Source organism: Chrysochloris asiatica, unplaced genomic scaffold (genome assembly GCF_000296735.1).
Source record: "Chrysochloris asiatica unplaced genomic scaffold, ChrAsi1.0 scaffold00020, whole genome shotgun sequence".
NCBI classification, from domain to species: Eukaryota; Metazoa; Chordata; class Mammalia; order Afrosoricida; family Chrysochloridae; genus Chrysochloris; species Chrysochloris asiatica.
The window spans coordinates 18821136-18846068 of record NW_006408538.1 but is presented as its reverse complement, the minus strand read 5'-3'; the positions used below and the strand labels follow the sequence as shown (position 1 = coordinate 18846068).

The following is a 24933-nucleotide window of genomic DNA, read 5'->3' as shown; positions in this document are numbered from 1 at the left end:
TACAGTGACAAGAGCAAGGGGCTCAAACATAGCAACGATTGTGAATTTGGCACAGGACCGAGTAGTGTTTCATTCTGTTGTGCACAGGGTCCTTATGAGTCAGTACTGGTACAGACTGGATGGCACTTAACGACAACAACCACAAGCCTGTAGTTATAATCCCACTTGGGTTGTCTCTGTTATGTTAATGATAGTATTGGAGTTGTTGTTACGTACAGTGGAGTAGGTTCCGACTCATAGCGACCCTGTACAGGGTTTCCGAGGCTGTAAATCTTTATGGGAGCAGAATGCCTCATCTTTCTTCCGCAAAACAGCTGGTAGTTTCAAACTGCTGACCCTGAGGTTCACAGTCCGATTCTTAACCACTACGCTACCAGAGCTCCTTTTAAATCAAACTCTTTTGAGATATGGTGATGGTAGTGTGTCCTCATAGGGTTTCTGAGGCTGTAAATCTTTACAGGAGCAGAAATCCTCATATTTCACCCATGGAACAGCTGGTGGTTTTGAATTGCTGACCTTGAAGTTAGCAGCCTGACTTGTAACCACTATGCTACCAGAGCTGCTGTTTTGAGATAAAAGATAGAAAAATTTGTTAAAGGCATCCGCTTATAGTATTTCTATTATGGTTACTGTTGTGGCGTTGGTTCTGACTCATAGGGACCACCAGCCTCTCCATGAGCTGTCCAGTGCTGATCCTACAACACCACACCAGGGCACCTCTATTATAGTAACACTAGACTCATGGTGCGGCACTGTGGAATAAAGCACTTGACCGCAAGGGAGGTCTGAACCACAGGGTCGGCAGTTCAAATTCACCACCCACTCCTTGGAAACCCTACACAGGGTCACTATGAGTCAGAACCAACATGATGGAACTTAACGACAACAGACTCCTAGTATGGTGCTGTATGATAAGCATTGAACTGGGAACCACAAAGTCGGCAATTCAAACCCATCAGCTGCTCCTGGAAAACCCTGTACAAGGTCACTATGAGTCAGAACAGCGATACTCAACAACAGATTACTTAGATAAGCAAGTTATTTCTAAAAATCACTTACAGTAATACATTAAATGATATATCTATTAAAAACAAAAGTACCTATGTAAACAAGTGTCTGGATTTCCTAAGAACCTCACCGATATTTCCTTGTAGGGCAGCACTTCTGACAAGGAGACAACGCACTACTTGCAAGTATAAAGAGTTCTCTAATGCTGGCTATGACATCAACAAATTCACTAAGGAACTAGGAACATGAGAAGCCACCTACAGACATGTTTAGAAAGGTTGAAAATAATCATAACTCTCGTGGTCAACCGTAATAACTGCCACAAAGCTTTTTGTTAAACGCAAAGGACAGCCTGGGTATGTAATTTAAAAATAAAAATAGAGGAACAGAAACTATACTTTAATTTGAATACTTTTTTCTGTAAAAATCTCAAATTTTAAAAAGAAAAAAAGTCTCCATGAATCTCTTATCTGGTGTACTATTTTTAGAGCGGATGTAAAAAGACCAAGTCTAGTCCTGAAGTTTGGGGACAGCTGACAGGGAGTGGGTCCCCTTCCTTACTCCGTTTTATTCCTATAAGTTCAATTCTACATGAACGAATTCCAGAGCCTTGGCACTCTCTCCCACACTGCAAAAGGTAGAAGGACAACTTAAAAGAACCCATTTTAAAAATGTTTTTCTAGGAACTGAAACAACTCCTAAATATTAATATAAATTTAGGATTCAAAAACATGGCAAATGGAGACCTGGTGTGGCGCTGTGGGTTAATGCGCCAGACTGCAAAGCTGTTTGAACTGCAAGGTCAACAGTTCAAGCTCACCAGCTGCTCCTCAGAAACCCTACACAGGGTCGCTATGGGTCGGAACCAACTCAATAGCACTTAACAACAACAACAACATACACAACCAAAAAGAACTGCAGTCAGAGACTTGAAGCACTGCAATTCCAGCTCTAAAAAAACAAAATAAAAGACTCGTCATCTCTCAGTTTGCAACCTAATATTTCTTCTTCCACCAACACCTCCCCTTCCCAACCTGTCCCATTCCATTCCTTTTCTGACCAAATTTCCATCCTCAAATCAATGTTTTAAGCTGACAAGTTTCTGAAAAGAACAGATTGGGCAGTTTTGAAAAAAAACAAAACACCGAAAAACCTCTTACAATGATGACATGACTCTCTAAGGATAGTTTCCCAACTCTATAAAGCTATGCCACCTATACATACACTTCAGATAAAGCAACTAAAATATTACTTCACTCAGAAGGGAAACACAATTTCTTTAATGTTTTGGACTTTTTTCCTTTTGAGGAGTTGTTTTTTTTTTGTTGTTGTTTTTTTTTTAAGTAACAATCAGCTGCCAACTCGTGGCAACCCCATCCATTTTAGGGTACGACTACACTCCGTAGGGTTTTCAGTGACTGTGACTTATCAGAAGTAGAACACCAGACTTTTTTCCAAGGTGCCTGTGAGTGGATTTCAACTGTCAACCGTTTGGTTAGCAGCCAAGCCCTTCAACTGTTGTTGTTATTGTTAGGTGCTGTCGAGTAGGTTCCCACCCATAGCGACCCTACGTCCCACAGAACCAAAGACCGCCCAGTCCTGCGTCATCCTCACAATAACTGCTATGCTTGAACTCACTGCAGCTACCATTGTGCCAATCCATCTTATGGGGGTGGGGGGTGGGGGTCTCCCTCTTTTTCACTGACCCTCCACTTTACCAAGCATGATGTCCTTCTCCAGGGACTGGTTCCTTCTGATGATAACAGGTCTGAAGCATGAGATACGAAGTCTGGTCATCTTGGCTTGAAGAATACCAGATTAATGCTTCTAAGAAGCTTTCTGGTTGTACTTCTTCAAACACAGATTTGTTTGTTCCTCTGGCAGTCTGTGATACCTTTAATATTCTTCTCTAACACCATCCCTAAAATACATCAATTCTGTGAGCTTCCTTATTCATTGTCAAGCCATCGTGTGCTTATGAGGCTAATGAAAATTCCATGGCTTGGGCCAGGCACCATTTAGTCCTCAAACTGACATCTTTGCTCTTGAACATTTTTTTTTTTAATGTTTTATTGTGAATTATATGATAGTTTACATGAGAGAACTTTAGTTTTACATTCATTCCATCGTATATCATCTCATTGCCATGATTCCAATCCCCTCCATGCATCATCAATCAACCAAAGGGTGCTCTTGAACATTTTAAAGAGGTCTTGTGCGAAACACTGTCTGATTTAACTATCATAAACTCATAGAGAGCTACCTTTCATAATACTAAACTGCTAAAAACAAAACAAACACTAAAAGACTTTTTTCATCCGAAAAGCTCATGTTGTTTTTGTTAGGTGCGATAGAGTCGGTACGAACTCATAGCGACCCTACGTACAATAGAGTGAAACACTGCCCGATCCTGGGCCAACATCACTACTGTTGCCACGCTTGAGCCCACTGATGCTGCCACATAGCCAATCCATCTCGTTGGGGGTCTTTCTCTTTTTCTCTGACCCTCCACCTTACCAAACATGATATCCTCCTCCAGTGACTGATCCCTCCTGACAATATGTCCAAAGTATGAAAGACGAAGTTTGGCCATCTTGGCCTCCAAGGAGCACTCTGGCTGCACTTCTTCTAAAACGGATCTATTGGTTCTTTTGGCAGTCCAGGGCACTTTCAATATTCCCCTCCAACATGATAACATACACAACCCTTTTTTCGAAATTAAAGAAAAATCAAACATTGAATCCCAACGGTCTACAGTAAGAGACAGTGTTACCAAACTTCATATTGTAACCATTATTTCAGTCTTTGGTGAAGTACAATAATCTTCTTTGTAAAACATCTGAGTCTGCTATTGCCTTTAACAGCGTGAACCACAGTGGGCAGAGCCAAGTCAAGAACAAATTCTGATACGAGTATCTGATGACTCATGATACAGAGGAGCAGGGTTCAAAAAGTTTTTAGCAAGGAAATGCTTTTAATTTTGTTCTCACTTCCTCCTTATTCTCAGCATGCACCAAGATAACAAGTAATATAAATACAAAAACGACTACAAAAATTCACATAACACTGCAAATATAGAGCGCTACATTTACAAAGGGTTGGTTTAGAGTTGTGTTTAACTCACAAATTCTTTTGTTTAGTAAGGTTGTTGTTGTTGTTAAGTGCTGTTGAGTCAATTCTGACCCATAGAGACCCTGTATATATAGGGTTTCCGAGGAACAGCTGGTGAGCTTGAACCGCCGACCTTGCAGTTCAAACGGCTTTGCAGTCTGACACATTAACCCACAGCGCCACACCAGGACTCCGTTTAGTAAGGTAAAAAGTATTAAATTAACTTTTAATCATCATTATAAGATGAATTTTTATTTAAGGATGGGACGATTTTTGTTTTCAAAATAAAACAGAAGGTTCAAAGACAGAGATACTTTTAAACTTGCAGATCTGCAATGGGAAAGTAGGGTAACCGGTAAAATGATCAGCTGACCTATGCACTGCCACTTTAAAACCTTGGCTTCATTGACAAGACACACTTTTAGCAGGAATTGTTTCCACTTACTCTCTTCCCCCACTTTTCTAGAGGAGCCATCGCTTTCCAGAAGAAAATTACACAAATGGGAACTATGGAACAAGTATTAAAAAAAAAAAAAAATAATGGGTAGGCACTAAAGAAGGTAAAAAATACTATAGGCATTACACATAAGAGGAGCTCAGTGGTCATACTTATTAGCCACTTCTTGTTGTTAGGTGCCATCACATCAGTTCCAACTCAGTGACTCTCTGTGCCACAGAATGCATACTGCCCTGTTCTGCGCCATCCTCACAACTGTTTTTTTGTTTGAGCCCACCGCTGCTTCCACTACGTCAATCCATCTTGTTGGGGGTCTTCCTCTTCCTCACTGACCCTCCACTTTACCAAGCAACAGTTCTTAAGGAACTGTTCCCTCAGAACATATTCCAAGAATGAGAGAAAAAGTCTCACCATCAGCATCATTTCTAAGGAACATTCTGGTTGTATTTCTTCCAAGACAGATTTGCTTGTTCTTCTGGCAATCTTTGATACTTTCAATATTCTTCACCAACACCATAATTCAAATGGTTCTATGGTCCAACTTTCGTATGCGTATGAGATGACTGAAAATACCACAGCTTAGGTCAGCCCCAAACTAGCACTTAGTCAGACACTTGTTGTTGTTAAGTGCTGTCAAGTCAGTGCCGATGCAAAGTGGCCCTGTACAGGGTTTCTGAGGAGCAGCTGGTGGGTTTGAACTGGTGACCTGTGGTTTGCAGTCTAGTGCTGATCCTACAGTACCACACCAGGAGTCCTAGGTCCTTGTACACTACAGACACTGTTTACAGCTGAGCACTGAAAGGTGCATCCTATTACTAAACTGAAAAGTAACTGCAGTTCTACTTATCAGCTTCCATTTTCAAGGTAAAAATGTTTTAAAAATATTCTTAAAACTAATAAAATGACGACATTCAGGAAGTGAAGGGCATGAAGTGGATGGGGACAGGGTTGGGAGTAAGACGTTGCCATGCATATCTTTTACAGCATTTGGATTTTTTAATTAGGTAAATGTATAATAAAGCAAAATCTAGATTGAAAAAAAGCAACATTTCTGGCCCATTCTGATTTTGTATGAGTCATTATGTGCTTGAGCTTGTGTGTTTGTGTGAACTAACTAATTTTACTTTCTTTCATTCCTAAAAAAGTTAGTCTTGTAGTATCATAACAATCTGGTCCCTCCAGATCAGCATGAAACTGGGATAGTTACAGGACTATTTGTGGTGGGGACTAGGTCTATTTCTCTTACATTTTCCCCTCCCCTTGCAAATGCTTAATCCTAGTCCTGAAAAACTCAAGTGACCAGTTTACCACATTTTGTTTTTAAAGATGCAGCACTTGCCCAGAATTAAGCTCCAAGACCTTTTCCCTCTGAAAATGCTGACAGATTAAGGTCACTGCTCCTCTGTAGTGCTGTTCCTCATTAGCCAGAAGCAAAGACAGGAGACTAAGGAAAGAGGTTAGGTTTGGGCAATGTGAGATGACACAGAATTAGGGCTGCGTCACAGTATAGACAGCAGAGCAGGCAGAGAGACATTAACCAAAATCGGTGCACTTTACTTGTTTTTGATTTTGAAGACTAGGATTATTAGGAAGGACAGGTGTCCCACTGAAGTGCTCTAGTGCACCTCTTCCCTTTTCTTATGGTCTGAAACCATGATGACAAATAGCCAAAAGCCCAGAACCTGCAAAGGAGACTGGTAGAAAGGGAAATACAAACATCTCCTCTCCTAAGAGCAAAGCCCACCCCTCAAATGAAGTCAGTATAGATGGCCAGCCAAAAATAGTCTCAAGAGTCTGCTCAAAAGGTGAAGCCCAAACCAAACCCACAACCACGAAGGTGATTCCAAGTCACAGTAATGTTATAGGGCAGAGCAGAACTACTCCACAGGGTTTTTGAGACGACAGTAAATCTTTATAGGAGCAGACACCCTCATGTCTCCTGCGGAATGGCTGGTGTTCTTGAATTACTAACCTTCCAGTCAGCAACCCAAAGTTTAACCCACTGAGCCATCAGGGCTCCTTCAAAAGATGAAAATACTCCCCCAATACGGAAAGCCTGATAGCCCAAAATAATGTCTTTCCTTTTGTTTTCCCTAAAGAAATAGCTCAGTGAGAGCCAAACAGCCTGTTCAGCACAGCCCAGAGTCAATCACATTCTGACCCACAGTCAAGCACAATGTTACACCCCAGCACACAGAATAAGGCACAGCACACCGCACAGAAAACCTCATAGACATGCTTGTTCTCTTTATAAGCAAAACCAGAAAGAAAGAAACTATAGAGCAAGAGAAAGCTTACCTTCTAAACGTGAAAAAAGAGAAGAAAACAAACAAGAAAACAAACAAAAAAAAGATGCATAAAGAAGTCTTAACAGGGAAGTGAAAGTTGTCAAGTACGTAAAAGCAGAATTAATATCAAGTCTTCAAAAGATTTTACCACATGGATTTAAAATATAGTCTTAGACGATGTCCAAGAATTTCATGTCAACGAGAAGCTGCTTCCATAAACTGATTTGTTTCTTTTGTATATTTAGGTATTTAGGTTAACTTTCTAAGCAACAAGAGAGAGGCCTGGTGATATCAGGTCCCAACCTTGACCGTACCGTCTGTTGTGGTTGTTAAGTGCCATTGAGTTGGTTCTAATTCATATCGACCCTGTATAGGGTTTCCAAGGAGTGGCTGGGGATTTGAACCGCCGACCTTGTGGTTAGCAGTTCAGTACTTATCTTACATTACTGGAGGACAAACATGTCCCTGTTGAACACCTAATGGAAGTCATACTACAAAATCCTCTCTTTAACTCTGACTGCTGGGTGGTCGTAGAGACAACATTTGGGTCACTGGGGAAGGTGGAATACGGACACACCGTGTTCGCATGGCTGTCTGCATCTTGGGGTGCTACAAGGAGAGTGTCAACACGAGTGTCTCTGTTCCTTCAGAACTGGAAGCTTGGCTCACAGAGTTTCAGGTGATTAGCAGACCTGGAGCAGCAAAATACAAAACGACTGCTGACAGGCACTGGAAGGAACCCACCAACCCCTTTGGTATCCAAGAAGAGACTCTGGGCAGAGAGGGAAGTGGCTCTTCAAACTAACTGACAAATGTGAAATCTAAAGTTTTAATTAGGGTTTCCTTACAGAATACGGAATGACTAGAGGCCATATCTAGAAACGCCAAGAGTTTCCTCTGTACATTTCTCTGCATCAAAGTGGGTTGGAGGAAAGTTTTCCATACTGTCCAGAGTCACAGGGGAATTCTGTGTCTTACTTAGTCATCTGACAACCACCACATATAATAAGACAGGGCCTCCGGAAGCAGCCCACTGCAAGGGGAGTGTGCACCAATCAGAATTCCTCCACCAGCCCAAACACTGAGACTCTAGCCTGAAGGAAAAGCTCCACGTATCTCAACCTTCCACCAAGATGCATCATTATTTGATCAAACAGACAAACATGCCTATTTGATCTACCTCGGTGAGAAAGGAAATTTATATTTACTAAGGTATCAAATAGCCCATGAAATAAAGTGAAGAAGAAACTACTTTCTGAATATCGGAGTTGTCTTATGCTACACTAGTAACAAGATAAAATGTCAGACAGGTGACCATGAAAACTGTGGGGAGGGGAGAACTGGGTATTACTGTGCTCATTTCTCCTCTGACACTTACCTTGCTGGCCCAGGCATCTTCATCCCAAGAAGTGAGTTGTAATACACGAATGATCTCATTAATTTCGGCGCTCATCTTTTCAACAGTAAAATTGCGATTTTTCAAAGCTTCTTCTATCCCTTGGTTTTTTGAGTTTTTAGTTGTCACAAAAATCTTCATAGCTAAATGAAAGTACAGAAACTAAGCTTAGAATTTAATTCTGCTGTATAACATCATCCACATAAGGTGTTCTATTCATGCTTTGGGTTTCAAAAGTCTTAAGGGTATACAAAATAAGAACTACTAAGTCTACCCATAATGTTCCAATAACAACAAACTGCACTATAAAGAAAACTCCAGGTCAAACATATCTTAGGGCATTATAGGAAGCTCTGGTAGCGTAGTGGTTACGAATCGGGCTGCGAACCTTAAGGTCAGCGGTTCGAAACTACCAGCTGCTCCGCGGGAGAAAGATGAGGCTTTCTACTCCCGTAAAGATTTACACCCTCGGAAACCCTGTACAGGGTCGCTATGGGTCGGAACCGACTCGATGGCACTTAACAACAACAACAGGGCATTATTAAGCAACTAATTCCACAAACGTACACTGATGACTCTGAATCACAAAACTATCCAGTCTTATCCTAACTCAGTTATCATCCCAGCCCTGCCACTGACCCCACCCAATACAAATCAAACGGACAAAATGAAAACAGTCCGTAAAACTGTGACGGGAGCACCCTGAAGCCCCCAATTCTAAGGGAGATTCCAAGGTGTATCATTGATCTTCCAGGTATTATCTCAACAAGTAGAAGTGATGTTCTAACCCCAAACACAATGACAGAGAAAAAGAAATAATATGAAGCCACGAAGGAAGAGAATATATTTCCCTAAAATAATAGAAGCTTAAAAATAAAGATTAATTAACACATTACTGACTTACCCAGATTAGAAAGATATTCTCTTCCCAACCATCCTTCTCTCCTATAGAAAAGTTGGCCCCAAAATATATTTCCACAGTGTTATAGGATTCTACTTATGAAGTGTTTTCTAATTCTTGTAAGAACTTACTAAACTCTTACACTCATATCTTTTGAACAGCAAGTAAGCTGTAGCAATGGGGTCCCAGTGACGTGCCTCTACATTTTGAAAATAAGATTACCTTCTGAGATTTAAAAGAATTTATCCATGGCTTGAGTAACGCATACAAACCACGCGGTGTCTGGGACATAATTAGACACTCAGTAAGTACAATTCCCTTTCACAGTGAAGAGAGCAGCCACCATGTTTGCATTGCTCAGTGGGCAGGGGGTCCCAGCAGGAGACTGCATGACGGATCTAATCACTATGCAGAGAACAATTCTGTATCTCTCAGGTATCTGTTGACACAACACTGAAACTTCTTTATCACAGTACTTGATAACAACCATTCTAGTTCTAGTTCTTTAATAACACAAAAATAGGTATCATTAGCCAAAATTAGAGTTTCTACAGGTGCTTCTACCGCCTAGGAAAAGGGCCTAGTAGAATTTCAGAAAAGAACTGGACCACAGAAGGGAAGTTTCAAACACACAGCTGGAGAAGGGGAGCATTAGAGTTGGTGTGTGAGCCTGTCCGCCGCAGGCATACTATAATACCCAGTCAGCCATAGCTAACTTTTATTCAGGCTGAAAACAAAGCAAAAAAAAAAAAAAAATTGAACTCAAGAGGTTAGACCATGTTGGCCTTTTTTTGTCGTAAAATCAAGCTGAAACAGGGAATACCTGAAATGAGAACTGGCAGCAATTCTTTCACGGTGTTCATTGAGTTCACCAACATTACACGGTGCTCCTGGTGAGTGAGTTCCTGCTGTCTCTCGTCAATCATCTTGGCCATCTTCGTCATTCCTTGTGCATAAGGGACACATTGTGCAGGGTGAGAAGTGCAACAACCATCGGGGTTCTGGCTTTTCTCAGCCTGACTCTCTTATGAGCTATTATGGAAGTCCACTCCACACTGTGCACTTACTTGCAGTATACACGCCCTCCCAGCTCTGAATTCAGATGTTTCAGGACAGCTCTAACTATATACAGTCTAATTGTTTTCAATAAAAGATACTTATTCAATATGAGATGATTTTTATGTTTGACATAACTATATTCACCATTGGAAGAATAATTAAATAAACTGAAAATAAAATGTTTTTGTAAAGCAATAAATTCACAATTCAGGGGGGAAAAAGTATTTTGGCAGGCTACTTCTGGTAGAAAAGGGCCCTGGTAACACAGTGGGTTATGCGTAGTGGATAGCAAGTTCAGCAGTTCAAATCCACCAGCCACTCCTCGGAAGAAAGATGAGACTTTCTGCTCCCATAAATGATTTCTAGCCTTGGAAACCCTATCCAAGGTCGCTTAGAATCAGAACCAAGCCGACAGCACGTAACCCTCACCACCACCATTGCTGTGTAAGAATCTTATGTGAACCTAGTACTAACAATCGGGTGGCTAGAAAACAAAATCTTAAGAATTACCATGATATGTTTTGTTTTCATCTTCATATTTTTTTTCTGTACTTTGCAATTTGTCCAAAAAAAGAATGTACTACTTTTATAATTAGAAACAAACAGAAACATTATAAAAATAATTCTGGTGATGACAGTGTTTAGAAGCATCTGGTGATTTGGAATCCACCTGCTAGCACTTTCTGTTTACTCAAAGGCACGGTGAGAGTCTCTAAAGCTCTGATTATCAACTTGTTCCTAGGATTTCTCAAGTAGTCTCATAGACCACCAAGGGAGGCAGAAAAGGTGGGGCTACCCTACCCACCCCTACTTCACCCAAAGTAGCTTGTCATTGGTATATTGGGATTTCGTGTAAAATTTCATTCCCAATCCTATAAAAGATTTAGGAGACCTGGTTGTGTAGTGGGTTATGGACTGGGCCACTAACTGCAAGGTCAGTAGTTCAAATCTACCAGTCACTCTCAGGGAGAAAGATTAGGCTTTCTGATCCCAAAAAGATTTACAGCCTCGGAAACCCTATACAGGGTCGCTATGAGTCAGAACCCACTAGACGGCACACAACCCCAACCACCATCACTATAAAAATGGTTAGAGAGTGATGTTCTAAAGCTACAAAGAAAACAAGTTTCCCAGTGATTTTCAATGGCGACTCAGAGAAATTCTTAACTGACGTTAAGTTTATACAACAACTACACTGGGACTCCATGAAAATACTGTTCATTAAAAACTAACATTTCACTTAAGTCCTTACAAATACATATGTAAATCCTGTCAAAAGAATTTTATAAGGTGGTATGTGGTGTAGTGCTATGGGTTAATGTGCTAGACTGCAAAGTCGGTTTGAGCAGCAAATTCGGAGGTTCCACACCTTGGAAACCCTATACAGGGTCACTATGGGTCGGAACTGACTTGGTGGCACTTTAACACAACAGCAAATGTGGCTTTTGGACTCCTGGTGTGGTGCTTCAGGATAATGCACTGGACTGCAAGGCCTGTTTGAATGGCAGGGCTGGCAGTTCAAATCCACCAGCCACTTCTCGGAAACCCTACAAAGGGTTGCTAAGAGTTGGAACAGACTCGAAGGCACTTAACAACAACAAAGTGACTCTTGAATGTCTAATGTGTCTTGTCATTGGTGTTTTCATACTTTAAAGGTCCTCACATTCCCATTACAGGTCTATAACACCAAAGCTGGCATCTGCTTATATTTTTTGATTATTTAACTTTCAGAGTCTAAACAATCATCTCAAAATGAGATTTAACTACAAGGGTGTTCACTCCTTCAGGGTCTGATTATATTATGCAGCCTTGGGCTGGGGCATGAATCCATGCTAGTAGGTGGACTAATTAGCAAGCTAAGAGGTCACCCAGAGCTACAGGCCAGCTGGCAGACTGAAGGAATGCTGGGGAATGTGGAATAAAGAGGTCAGAATTCAGGGTGGCCTGAAGCATTACAGTAATAGAAAAGTATTTCCTACATTCTCCAGCAACATTTGCAATGTCTGATTTAATTCATTAGGCAGGCCAGGATTTGTAGAAAGCAGATTCCACTTTCAGACGCAACAACAGGGCCTCATTAGAAGCAGAGTGTCAGTTCCATCAGCAAAAAAGGCACCTGAAACCCAGTGCATCCTATCCTCTACAATAATAGGATGTCAGGGAGTTGCAAACAGGAGGCATTCCCTGTATGATCAAATACGCACAATCCGTACAAAATGCATTAGGAAAATTGCATATAACTAACCTGGTCCAAGATTCTTCGTGTAAGTGACCAAATCTTCCATAGTTTCCACCACTTCTGCCACAGTAAGATATTCCAAAATTCCTTTGCACACTCTAATGATTTTACGAACCTGCAAATTTATTTCAGAGTATTCAGTCAAGTGGATGGGTAATGAGTTAAAAATAAGATAATGCAGCTGTGCAATTACTCAACATTTTCTCATCATAAACATCAATCTCCTAGTATTTATTATCTTTAAGGCCAAGCTCTTTGTTGGGGTGGGATGGGTGTAAATATCACAACCACATTCTACTAGGAAATAAGAAGCAAAGAGTTAGAGCTCCAAATGTTTCTTGAGAGGGACCAAAGAAGGCCTGTGTAAATCCGTTGAAACCTGCCTGGAGTGCCCAGGCTCAAGTCCAACCCTCCCTGGTAGACAGTGAGGCAGAAGGTCACAATAGGTCTCAGATTGCCTACCTCAGCCTCATCAAAGGTGAGGAGCAGGTCTGATGTGCCGGAAAGGATGCCTCTTGATCCATCGATTAAATAATCTCGAGCTGGAACTGAGTAGGGGTCTGCCTGAAGCATCTGAGCTGCCTGAACAAGCTTGGTGCAAGCATTCTCAACCCTGGGGAGGGAAAGAGGGGGTTAAATCACTGGAGGACACCAAGCCGAGAAGATCATGAAATGCAAAGTACATAAATTCACAGGGAAAACAGCCAAGACCAGTTGATTATAGGGCCTCCAATTTAAGTATTACATTTGACAGTGAAGAGCAGCAGTACATTGGTTCATTCATTCACTTCCCTGAGCCGTTGTTCTTTGCTATTTCCTGGCAACAAGAAACGATAAGGAAATGTTTCCTGCCTGTTTACATTAGGTTGCTATAACTCTGTAACTCCTTCATTTCCTTACTCCTCCCTACCCTCTGCACACTGATATTAAAAAGATACTGCACAAAGAACTGAAATCCTTTACAGCCTTTTCAGATTTAACATCTGGAAATAAAATACCAAGGCACTGTGCTATGTGAAATTTAACAAGCAGCCGAAGAAAAGAATAGGAGGAAACATGCAACAAAAGTATGAGGCATCGCATAATTTTTTCATGTTGTTGTTGTTATGTGCTGTGGAGTCAGTTCCGACCCACAGCGACCCTGCGTTGGGTTTCTGAGGCTGTAAATCTTTACGGGAGCAGAAAGCCTCATCTTTCTCCCATGGAACAGCTGGTAGTTTCAAACTGCTGACCATAAGATTAGCAAGCAGCCCGATTCATAACCACTATGCTGTCAGAGCTAAATGGTTTATTTGACAAACCCATAGAACTATTTTACAACAGCCCTATAAAATTATCTTTGTAATTAAAAGTTCTCTAGCATTAGCAAGTGAAATTGAGTTTAATACAGACCACCAGAATAGCCAGGAGTTTGGGAGGGTGGGTTCATTTACAAGAGGAACTCACAACGCATAAGATTAAATTATTTATTCAATCATTCATCCACAGAGTTGAAAAGAACTTTAGAGATTACCTCTTCTAAACTCTCAGTTAATATTATGTTATCACCAAGTAATTTACAAAGATATGGAATGAACTAGTTATAAAGAGAAGTAAATCAACATAAGCACTTCAGCTGGGTAAAAGACGTCAGACCCTGGACACCATAGGTATACAAATCAAGATGGGCAAAGCACAATTCTAACTCAACTATAACAAAAAATACTGGACTCATAAGCAGTATGTGGTAAATATCAGGAAAGGGTTCATCAATGTAGCATTTGGTCAGACTCTTTTTTTTTTTTTTTTCACAAGACTTTTTAAAATTTTTTTTAAATGTTTTATTGTGAATTATGTTGATAGTTTACATGGGAGAACATTAGTTTTACATTCATTCTATCGTATATTGTTTCTCATTGCCATGGTTACAATCCCCTCCATGCAATCCTTCCGCCCCTGTACCCCCCAGGTCTTCAGCACACAGTCGCTCTCCCTCTCTGGATCTAAAGTCTCCAGCTGCTCCATCACATCACTCCACGTCATCATCTCTGCCTCCATTTCAGGCATCACTGCTTCTCTGGGTAGGGTCCCACTCTCTGTTCTTCTCCCTTGATGGTTCTAGGGACCTCCGCTCCTAGACTGAAAAGTTAATCACTCCCCTCCTTGCTATAAAACATCTACCTTTACATTTCCGACCCTCACAATCAGTCCTGATAACAATTATTCAATATTGTATCACAAGAGACCCGTCTGCATTTCATTGCATCAACCCTGCCTATACAGATTGAATACTGCTCACTGGAGATTCTACCTTCCTCCATGCCTTCTGGATCTAGGTTCCCTCTTGAAAGCTTATAAGCCAGTCACTTCTTGCCTTTGTAGCATTTGGTCAGACTCTTAAAGGGCTGATTGGGCTTTTTTCCATTTTAAGTTAAATTTTAAATGATATATATTCATATATTTCCCACAAACATTGATTTACATAAAAATAAAAGGGTATGCACTGAAAATTTTCCTGCTCTCCACTATCTCCCAGGCACTCAAATTACATCCCCCAAGTAACCAGTGTTATGACCTTCCTCTTAATTTTCAAAAAGACATCTTATGCATAAAGAAACAAAATATCTATTTCCCCCTCTTTTACACATATAGGATTATATTATGCATAGGTTCTATATTCCACTTTTTTCATGTAATTTAATTTGAAGATATTTTCAAAACAGCATACCAAAAGCCTCCTTGTTCTTTTTTAAAAATCACAGCCCACAGTTTGTTAATCTGATCCCTACTGATAACCATTTAAATTGCTTCTATTTTTTGTTATTATAAACCATGTTGCAATAAATCACCTTGAATACAAATCAAGTTTCATTATACATCTAAAGAATATATACAAAAATTCTAGAAGTAGAATTACTGAGTTGAAAGTACACACATTTGCTATTTAAACATTGCTATCGTGCTCTCAAGGAGCTTTGGTAGCTTAGTGGTTACGAATTGGGCTGCGAACCTGAAGGTCAGCAGTTCAAAACTACCAGCCACTCCGTGAGAGAAAGATGAGGCTTTCTGCTCCTATCGAGATTTACAGCCTCAGAAACCCTGCACAGGGTCGCTATGGGTTGGAACCGACTCCATGGCACATAACAACAACAATAATTGTGCTCTCCACTGACATTATACTGATCTCTATAACCACCAGCACGCCCACCAGTTCAGTATGTAATCCAATCTTTGTATCTTGGTAGGCCAAAGTTTTAACTTTTGTTGTTACTGTTGAGCGTATCCACGGCAGAACACACATGAACTGCAGTTTCTCCACGTGTACAAACTGGGGATAATGATGACATTCTTTAAGTTGTGCAACCTTCTCACGCTCCTTTTCTGAGGTGTTCCTCCCCCCATTCACAGAAGCCCACTGGGTGTCCCATCTCATCTTCTGATTGGTTTTGTCAATCTGATCCCACTCATATGTTGTTGTTGTTGTTAAGTGCCATCAAGTCAATTCCGACCCATAGCGACCCTGTACAGGGTTTCCGAGGAGCAGCTGGTGAGCTTGAACCACCGACCTTGCAGTTCAAACAGCTTTGCAGTCTGGTGCATGAACCCGCAGTGCCACACCAGGGCTCCTATCCCACTCATACAGACAGTACTTAAAAGTGCACAAGGCTCAAGGAGAGGCTTTACTAGTTAAGCTAAACTATCATTTGATTTCAAGTCGATCTCAATATAATTTTTAATTTGCACTGTTATTATAAGAGAGACTGAAGATATTTGCATATTTTGTATAAAAGGCAAGATAAAATCACACACATAGAAGACTGCATATGCTTTATGTTCTTTATTTGAATATAATCTCCCTTCCTCTAGCCCAGATGTAACCATTATTTGGAATTCTGTGTTAAGTATTGATTTTCTTGAGATAATGATGCTATACTTTGTACTCTCAAGTCCATCACAGCTAATAGCAACTCGGTAAGTCCGAGAATTGCCCCACAGGCTTTATAAACAGTCAATATTTATGTTAGTAGACTGCCACACATCTGTCTCCACTGGAATGACTGACTGGTGAGTTTGAACTACCAACCTTTCAGTGATTTCACCAATGCTTTAACCACTGTGCTACCAGAGCTTCTTTGAGCTCTATAAACCTAAGCAAGCTGTTGTTTAGATTCTTCTGTATTAGAGACTCACTCAAAACAACTATACCAAGACTGCGGCTGCTGTTCCTAAGTGCCATCAAGCTGGTTCTCACTCATAGCGACCCTGTATTGGGTTTTCAAGGAGCAGCTGGTGAGTTTGAACTGCTGAACCTGTGGTTCAAACCAACCTTGAGGTCGAGTGCTTATCCTACAGCATCACACCAGGACTCATAGTAAATCCAATTGCTTAAAACCAACAGTAAAGAGAAAATCTTAAAAGCAGCCAGAGACAAATAGCATTTTATATTATAGAAGAACAAAGACAAGAATCATATCAGACTTCTCACTGGAAGCAAAAGGTAGAAGACAGTGGAGCAATGTCTTTAAAAGTACTGAAAGAAAAAAAAAAATCTGTTCATCTAAAATTCTACACACCATGAAAATACATTTCAAATTCAAAGCAAAATTATTCAGACATACAAAAGCTGGAAGACCAAACAGAGTATTCAATTGGCCACTAAACACAGAAAAAAATGTTCAACATCATTAGCCACCAGTGAGATGTGAATCAAAGCCACAATGAGATATCAGTTTACTCCCAAAGGCAGGAGAAAGATAAAAATACAAATAAACAGAAAATAACAAATGTTGTTGAGGAGGTGGGGAAATTATTACCAACAGACCTGAATTATTATGACTGTCGAAGGGAATCCTTCTAGAAGAAGGAAAAAGGTATCATGTGAGCAATAAACATACACAAAGGAATGAAGAGCACTGGATATGACAATTTAAAGGGTAAATGTAAAAGACTCTTTTTCTTATTATTTAAATACCTTTAAAAGAAAATTTACTAAGATTACAGCAAAAAAAGTGAAAAGACAAGCTAGTGATTAGGAGAATATTTTCGGAAACCATATACCCGACAAGAATCTAAAAACCAAAACCGAACTAAAAACTCTGACAACTTAGCAATAAAGACAAATAATCATAAAATGAGCAAAGGACTTGAAAAGACCAAACAGGGTATTCAATTGGCTACCAAACACAGAAAAAAGTGCTCGATATCATTAGCAACCAGCGAGATGTGAATCAAAGCCACAGTGAGATATCACTTTACTCCCATGGCAGGAGAAAGATAAAAATAAAAATAAACAGAAAATAACCAATGTTGTTGAGGATGTGGGGAAATTGCTAGTAGGAATATAAAATGGTACTACTGTAGTTTAACACAGTGTGTGATTACTCAAAATCTAGAACTAGAGCTCCAGATGGCCCAGCAATTCCGCTCCTAGATACATACCCGCAAGACTTCTGGAAAGCAGAGACTCAGATGTTCGTTACAGCACTAGTAATAAATAGCCAAAAGGTGGAAACAACCTAAATGCCCATCAACAGATGAGTGAGTAAACAAAACGTATTACTTACATACAATGAAATATTACTTAGTAAAAGAAATTAAATCTTGATACATGCTACAATGTGAATGCAGCTTAAAGATACTATGCTGGGAAAATAAGTCAAACACAACAGGACACCTATTGTATGACCTCACTTATATATTAAAAAAAGACTGTAACAGGCAAATGTATACAGACCAAAGTTTATTAGTGTTTACCAAGGGTGGGAGGGAGGGGTAAAGGGAAGTTATTGTTATGGAATACTAAGTTTTAGTTTACAGTGATGGAGAAATATCATTAAAGGTAGGGTTGTACAGTTGAGTAACATGACTGTTGTCAATAAGTCGTACACCTGTAAAAAAAACAACAAATAAGGAGTGGTTGCTAAGGCTATTTATGTATAACCAAGTTCCTCTTGAGATTTGGTTCCATGGTTTGGAGGTTTAGAGCCATGATTTCATGAGACATCACAGTTAATTGGCCTACTAAGTTTAGTACTTCTGGTCTACCTTCTAGTCATTGAATATAGTGCCTGGGGTCTTAAAAACTTTAGAGCAGCCATCCAGTGCACAATTGGTGTTTAGTCTCCTAGAACAATAGAAAGAGACTCAAGAACAACTGTCACCTTTTCTGTGAGACCAGAAGACTAGCTAGTGCTTGACTACTACCATCAAGGTGTCCTGGTGTGACGCTGTGGGATAATGCACTGCACTGCAAGGTTGGCAGTTTAAATACACCAGCCGCTCCTCAGAAACCCTATACAGGATTGCTATGAGTTGGAACTGACTCAACGGCACTTAACAACCACCACCACTAGCATCAAACATTTTGACCAATGATTTGTAGAAGAATCTTAATCAAAAGAGATAAAATGCAGAACAGAATTATAAATTTTTAGGGACTCCAGGCTTTCTAGAGACACTGAAGTTGGCTAAATTCTAATAACTATTTGGCTTAAGCTAAAAAATATCTCCTGACATCTTCTTAAAGCCAAATAACAGTTTAGCTAAACTCGTATAGAATATCTGCCTGGAACATTATACTCTTAAGAACTATCTGTTGTTGTTGTTGTTGAGTGCCGTCGAGTCAATTCCGACCCATAGTGACCCTGTATAGGGTTTCCGAGGAGCAGCTGGTGAGCTTGAACTGCCGATCTTGCAGTTCAAACGGCTTTGCAGTCTGGCGCATTAAACCACAGCGCCACACCAGGACTCCTACATATCAAATTGACACCACCAACTCAGAAGATTATGTAGACAGAAAATTGAAGGAGCAGAGAATTTCTTTTCACAGGAAGGCTAGAAGAACTCAGAAGAGGGGGGTGAGAATGTAATCAACGTCACATGTAGAAACTGTGGAACTGATGTTAAGAGGGGGGCTTCAAAAACTTCTTGGAAAATTTCCATTGTCTTTTAACACCACTTTTCTACCAACTTTTTGAATCCCCCTTATATATTTTGTGTATACTATCACAATAACCACAAAAATAAAGTAAAATAAAACATAGTACAAAAAAAAAAGATAATTCAACTGCAAAGATAAAGTATAATAAAAAGATAATTCATTGATGAAAGGAAATTCTTTTTAAAAAGTGAGCTAAGAAAATTAGTAAATGTGACCACAAGGTCTAAATGTTTTCTATAAATAGAGTCAAATTTTCATGGAAATATATATAAGACATATATATAAGACAATACGAAGGGCTTCGAAAGTTCATGGAAAAATCCCATTACCTTTTAATTCTATTTTTCCACAAACTTTTTGAAGCCCCCTCATATGGCAAAAAAACCTTTCCAACTATTTAAAGTTATACATATACACACACAAAAAAATAAGGTTTGAATGTCATCCAGTTGGTTCCGACTCGTCGTAGCACTGTATAGGGATTCTGAGGAGCACCTGGTAGGTTTGGATCATGGACCTTGTGATCAGCAGTTCAGTGCTTATCCTACAGTGCTACACCAGGACAAGACTGTAAGTCTTTAAGGGAGCAGACAGCCTTGTCTATCTTATTAACTGATTCACAAAATGCCTAATATATAATAAATGTTCAATAAATATTTGTTGAATGAATGAACAAATGAATGAACTTTTACCAAGAGGCAATCAAGTACTCGCTCGGTCCACAGAAATCACTAGCTTTAAAATGGCACAGACTTGATTTAATTTCTAAGGAACATGAACCTTAATGAAATTATACGCATCTGGTTCACAAGGACCCAGGAACTATATAAATTTTCAAAATCTGGAAAGATGGAAACAAAATACAATAGTTAGAAATAACTGTCACGGAGTATGGATAAAAGGGATTTTTAAAAAGACGAAATGGAAAAGCTTTGCAGGAATCATATTGATTCTCCACTAACGGTTCCCTCGTGTGGTAAAATGATAGAGCCAAAACAGACACTGCATCATTTATTTATTATTATTTTTACAATAAGACATCTGATTTGTACATTAAAATTTAATGGCATTCTAAAGAGCCAAATAAATCCCACCATGACTAATCAAAAGTCAGAAACAGGAAGGAGTCTGTCTTGCCTGTAGAAAATGAGGCTTTATTTAAACATTTAGGTTGCCTGGCTTCTTAAAGTGAGCTTCTACTTTATAATAAAAATCTGATTTTTTAAAAAGCATTTTAAAAAATGGCAGTAGGGACAAGGTCAGTTTTGTAAATAATCTTAACTCTACGTAGTGGTTACGAATCGGGCTGTGAACCTTAAGGTCAGCAGTTCGAAACTACCAGCTGTTCTGCGGGAGCAAGATGAGGCTTTCTGCTCCCGTAAAGATTTACAGCCTCGGAAACTCTGTACAGGGTCGCTATGGGTCGGAACCGACTCGACGGCACTTAACAACAACAACATATATGAATACCACTGATTTAGATACTTTTAATCAATCAACCGTTACAGGTTAAGACTTCTCTCTGCCTCTCACGCTTCAATCTAAAGTACTAAAAAAATTTTATGCTTTAGACCAAACGGACTATAATGACAACCTCATGGGGCCACTAAATATGCTCACTATAAATTTACTGATCTGTTCTTCCCAGAATTACCGCATGATATCATATTAGATCGTAGAAGAATTGATGCCTTTGAGTTGTGGTGTTGGAAGAGAATACTGAAAGTGCCATGGGCTGCCAAAAGAACCAATAGATCTGTTTTGGATGAAGTGCAGCCAGAGAGTGCTCCTTAGAGGCCAAGATGGCAAAACTTCGTCTCTCATACTTTGGACATATTGTTAGGAGGAACCAATCGCTGGAGAAGGATATCATGTTTGGTAAGGTGGAGGGTCAGAGAAAAAGAGGAAGACCCCAACGAGATGGAGCGGCCAAGTGGCAGCATCAATGGACTCAAGCTTGGCAACAGTAGTGAGGTTTGCCCAGGATCGAACAGTGTTTCGTTCTGCTGTGCCTAAGGTCACTATGGTTCGGTACCGACTCGATGGCACCTAATAACAACAACAACAATAATCATGCTATATAGATTAAGAAAAATAAAGTATCTATACTATTTAGTTGTATGTGATTTCAATTATCACTAATGAAGAAGCTTAAATTTATGCAGATTTTTATTTTTAAAAAATAAGAAAAAAAAAAAAAGAGTTCCAGAGAAATGGCTTACTTATCCTTTAGTGAAATGATTTCATATGTCAATTTATGTAGCATACTGAGTATCTACTACATGATATACGAGCCTTAGAAATAGGAAGAGTATTTAAAAAAAAAAAAAATTCCCACCTCTAAGGGGTTACCACCTTAGCAGGAGGAGACAGACAGGCAAACAAACAAACATTAGTGTTTCAGGTCAGTATTTAGAGGTACAGACAGAGTATGCTACAGAGGACAGAGTCCAGTTGACCAGGGGAGGTCAGAAATGTTTTGATGTAGAAGATGAACAAAGCACTGTTCCTGTCTTCAGGAGCTCGGCACTGCTTGTAAAGATGATACTCTGCATAGCATATGAGTTAATTTTCCAGTGGAATAATATTGATCTCTCTCTCTGCATGTGTGTGTCTCTGCCTATCTGTCTCTCTCACATACACACACAAACACAAGCCAGCGGGTAGGCAACTCACTCACCCAAAAACCAAACAATCACAATTTGCTTCTGTATAAACCAATCATCATACACCAGCTTACTCGTTTATTCCTAAGAATAGGAGTAAAACTGCTGAACTCAACAATAAAATGTCCTAATGGGTCAATTTAGACATACACTGGTCCATCATATAAAACTTTTAACTTGTTTTAGAGAAAAGCTCTCCAAAACAAGTTAAACTTTTATCTTCCTGTTTGGAAAAGGAGAACCATGGTTCTACATAAAAGAAACTGTGCAATAAAATCTGACCTGAGACAGTACAGCCAATTTGGTTATCAACACTTGTCACAAAATGCATTCTGTTTTTTTAAAGACTGAAATGCTATGGAGAAGAACAGCTGAATATCTGATTTCATGGAAGTTAAATTAGCCTGAGGCACAACTAAGGAAGCAGGTGTTTACATCCTGGGGCCTCTGCTTTCCAGAGGGAGAGTCTGGTTGGCCACAAGTATGTCTGATCACATAAAGCACTGACAACTATTAGAAGACAGGAAGGAAACAGAAGTAAGGGAAAGACAATGATCAGCTGATCAGCAAGCTTTCAACACAGAGGTCACTGCACTCAGACCACTGTCCATCACAGCAACTGGCCACCAGGCTGGCCTGGGCACAATGATGAGATTTTTTTATCATATCAAAAAGCAATACTACTGGGGGTGCAGTTCACACATGCATAGGTTTATTCCAAACTAAATGTGTTTAACCATGTCTGTGCCATCACTAACTGGCTGCAGACAAGTTCTCTCAATAATGAACTTTTCTTAGTCTCCTTAGCCACCTCTCGTTTGTCTACTGCCATACTGTGGTGACTTCTGTGTTGTGTGATGCTATAAACTATGCCACTGGTATTTTAAATACAGCAGAGTCAGCCTAGGTGGACAGGTTTCACCAGAATGTCTATACTAAAACAGACTAGGAAGGAGAAATGGACCAATTTGGAATGGTTAGTCACTTAAAACCTTATAAATAGCAACAGAATACTGTCAGATATAGTGCCAGAAGATGACTCCCTCAGGTTGGAAGGCATCCATGAATAATCAGAAAATGGAAAATATTAAGCTAGGAAAATTGGAAGTCATCAAAAATTAAATGAAATGCATAAAGAATGATAATGTAGGCATTACTGGGCTGAAATGGACCGGTATTGCTCATTTTGAATTTGACAATCATATGCTTTACTATACTGGGAACAACAATGATGATGGGGTCGCATTCATCATCAAAAAAAACATATCAAGAGCAATCTTGAAGTACAACGCCGTCTGTGATAAGATAATATCCATATGCCTACAATGAAGACCAATTAATACCACTATAATCCAAATTTTAAAACCAACCACTAAAGCCAGTGACGATGCAATTGAAGGATTCTACCAAATTCTTCAATCTGAAATTGTTCAAACATACAATCAAGATGCAATGATAATTAGTAGGGATTGGAATGTGAAAGTGGGAAACAAAGAGGAAGGATCCATAGTTGGAAAACACAGCCTTGGTGATAGAAACAATATGACAGATTGAATGATAGAATTTTGCAAAACTAATGACTTATTCATTGCAAATGCCTTTATTAAACAACACAAAAGGTGATTATACACATAGACCACACCCAATGTAATACCCAGGGATCAAATTGACTACCTCTGTGGAAATAGAGAAGCTCAGTATCAAAACGAGGCCAGGGGTAGACTGTGGAACCAATCATCAAGTTCAGGCTGAAGCTAGAGAGAATTAAAATAAGTTCACAAAAGTCAAAATATGGTCTTGAATATATCTCACCTGAATTTGTAAAAATATCTCAAGAACAGATTTGATGCATTAGACACCAGTGACCAAAACCCAGAAGAGTTATGAGATGACATCAAGGACATCATCCATGAAGAAAACAAAATGTCATTTAAAAGACAGGAAAGAAAGAAAGACCAAAATAGATGTCAGAATAGATTCTAAAACATGCTCTTGAGTGTAGAGAAGCTAAAGCAACAGGAAGGAATGAAAAAATACAAGAGCTTAACAGGAAATTTCAAAGGGCAGCTTGAAAAGACAAAGTAGAGTATTATAAAGAAAGATGCAAAAACCTGGAATAGAAAATCAAAAGGTAAAAACATTCTCAGCACATAATTCACAATAAAACATTAAAAAAAAAAAATTCTCAGCATTTCTCAAGCAAAAACAACTGAAGAAAAAATTCAAGCCTCAACTTGCAGTATTGAAGGATTCTACAGGCAAAATATTGCATCAAAAGGTGGAAGGTATAGAGTCACTGTACCAAAAAGAAATGGTCAATGTTCAGCCATTTTAAAAGGTGCCATGTGATCCAAAACTGATGGTACTGAAGGGAGAATTATTCCAAGCGGCACTGACAGCACTGGTGAAAAACAGGTCTCCAGAACTAGAAGGAATACAAACTGAAATCTTTCAAGAAATTGACATTGCACTGGAGGCGCTCACTCATATATGTCAAGAAAACTGGAGAATAGCTACCTGGCCAACTGATTGGAAAAGATCCATATTTGTGCCCAATCTAAAGAGAGGTGACCCAATGGAATGTGGTGGAAATCTTCAAATAATATCATTAATATCACATTCAAGTAGATTTTGTTGGTAATTAAAAAACAAATGCAATAGTACACTGACAGGGAACTGCCAGAAACCCAAGCCAGATTCAGAATGAGAGATGGATGTTGGCTGAAAACAGAGAATACTAGAAAGATATCTTCTTGTGCTTTATTGATTACGCAAAGGCTTTCAACTGTGTGAATCATAACAAACTATTCATAACATTGTGAAGAATGGGTATTCCAGAACACTTAATTGTGCTCATGAGGAACTTGTACACAAAACAAGAAGTTGTTC

General features: G+C 39.5%; 1 protein-coding gene across 2 annotated transcripts in view; it reads right to left on the bottom strand.

Annotated features, from left to right (window-relative positions):
* VCL (vinculin) overlaps window positions 1-24933 on the bottom strand; it is a 140865-nt gene that overhangs the window by 40421 nt on the left and 75511 nt on the right. For both annotated transcript variants that reach the window (XM_006835918.1, XM_006835919.1), the window contains exons 3-6: window positions 12922-13072; window positions 12466-12574; window positions 9985-10107; window positions 8243-8403 (exon numbers count right to left, since the gene is read on the bottom strand). In XM_006835918.1, the coding sequence (XP_006835981.1) occupies window positions 8243-8403; window positions 9985-10107; window positions 12466-12574; window positions 12922-13072 (544 nt within the window). The remainder of the gene's footprint in view (window positions 1-8242; window positions 8404-9984; window positions 10108-12465; window positions 12575-12921; window positions 13073-24933) is intronic.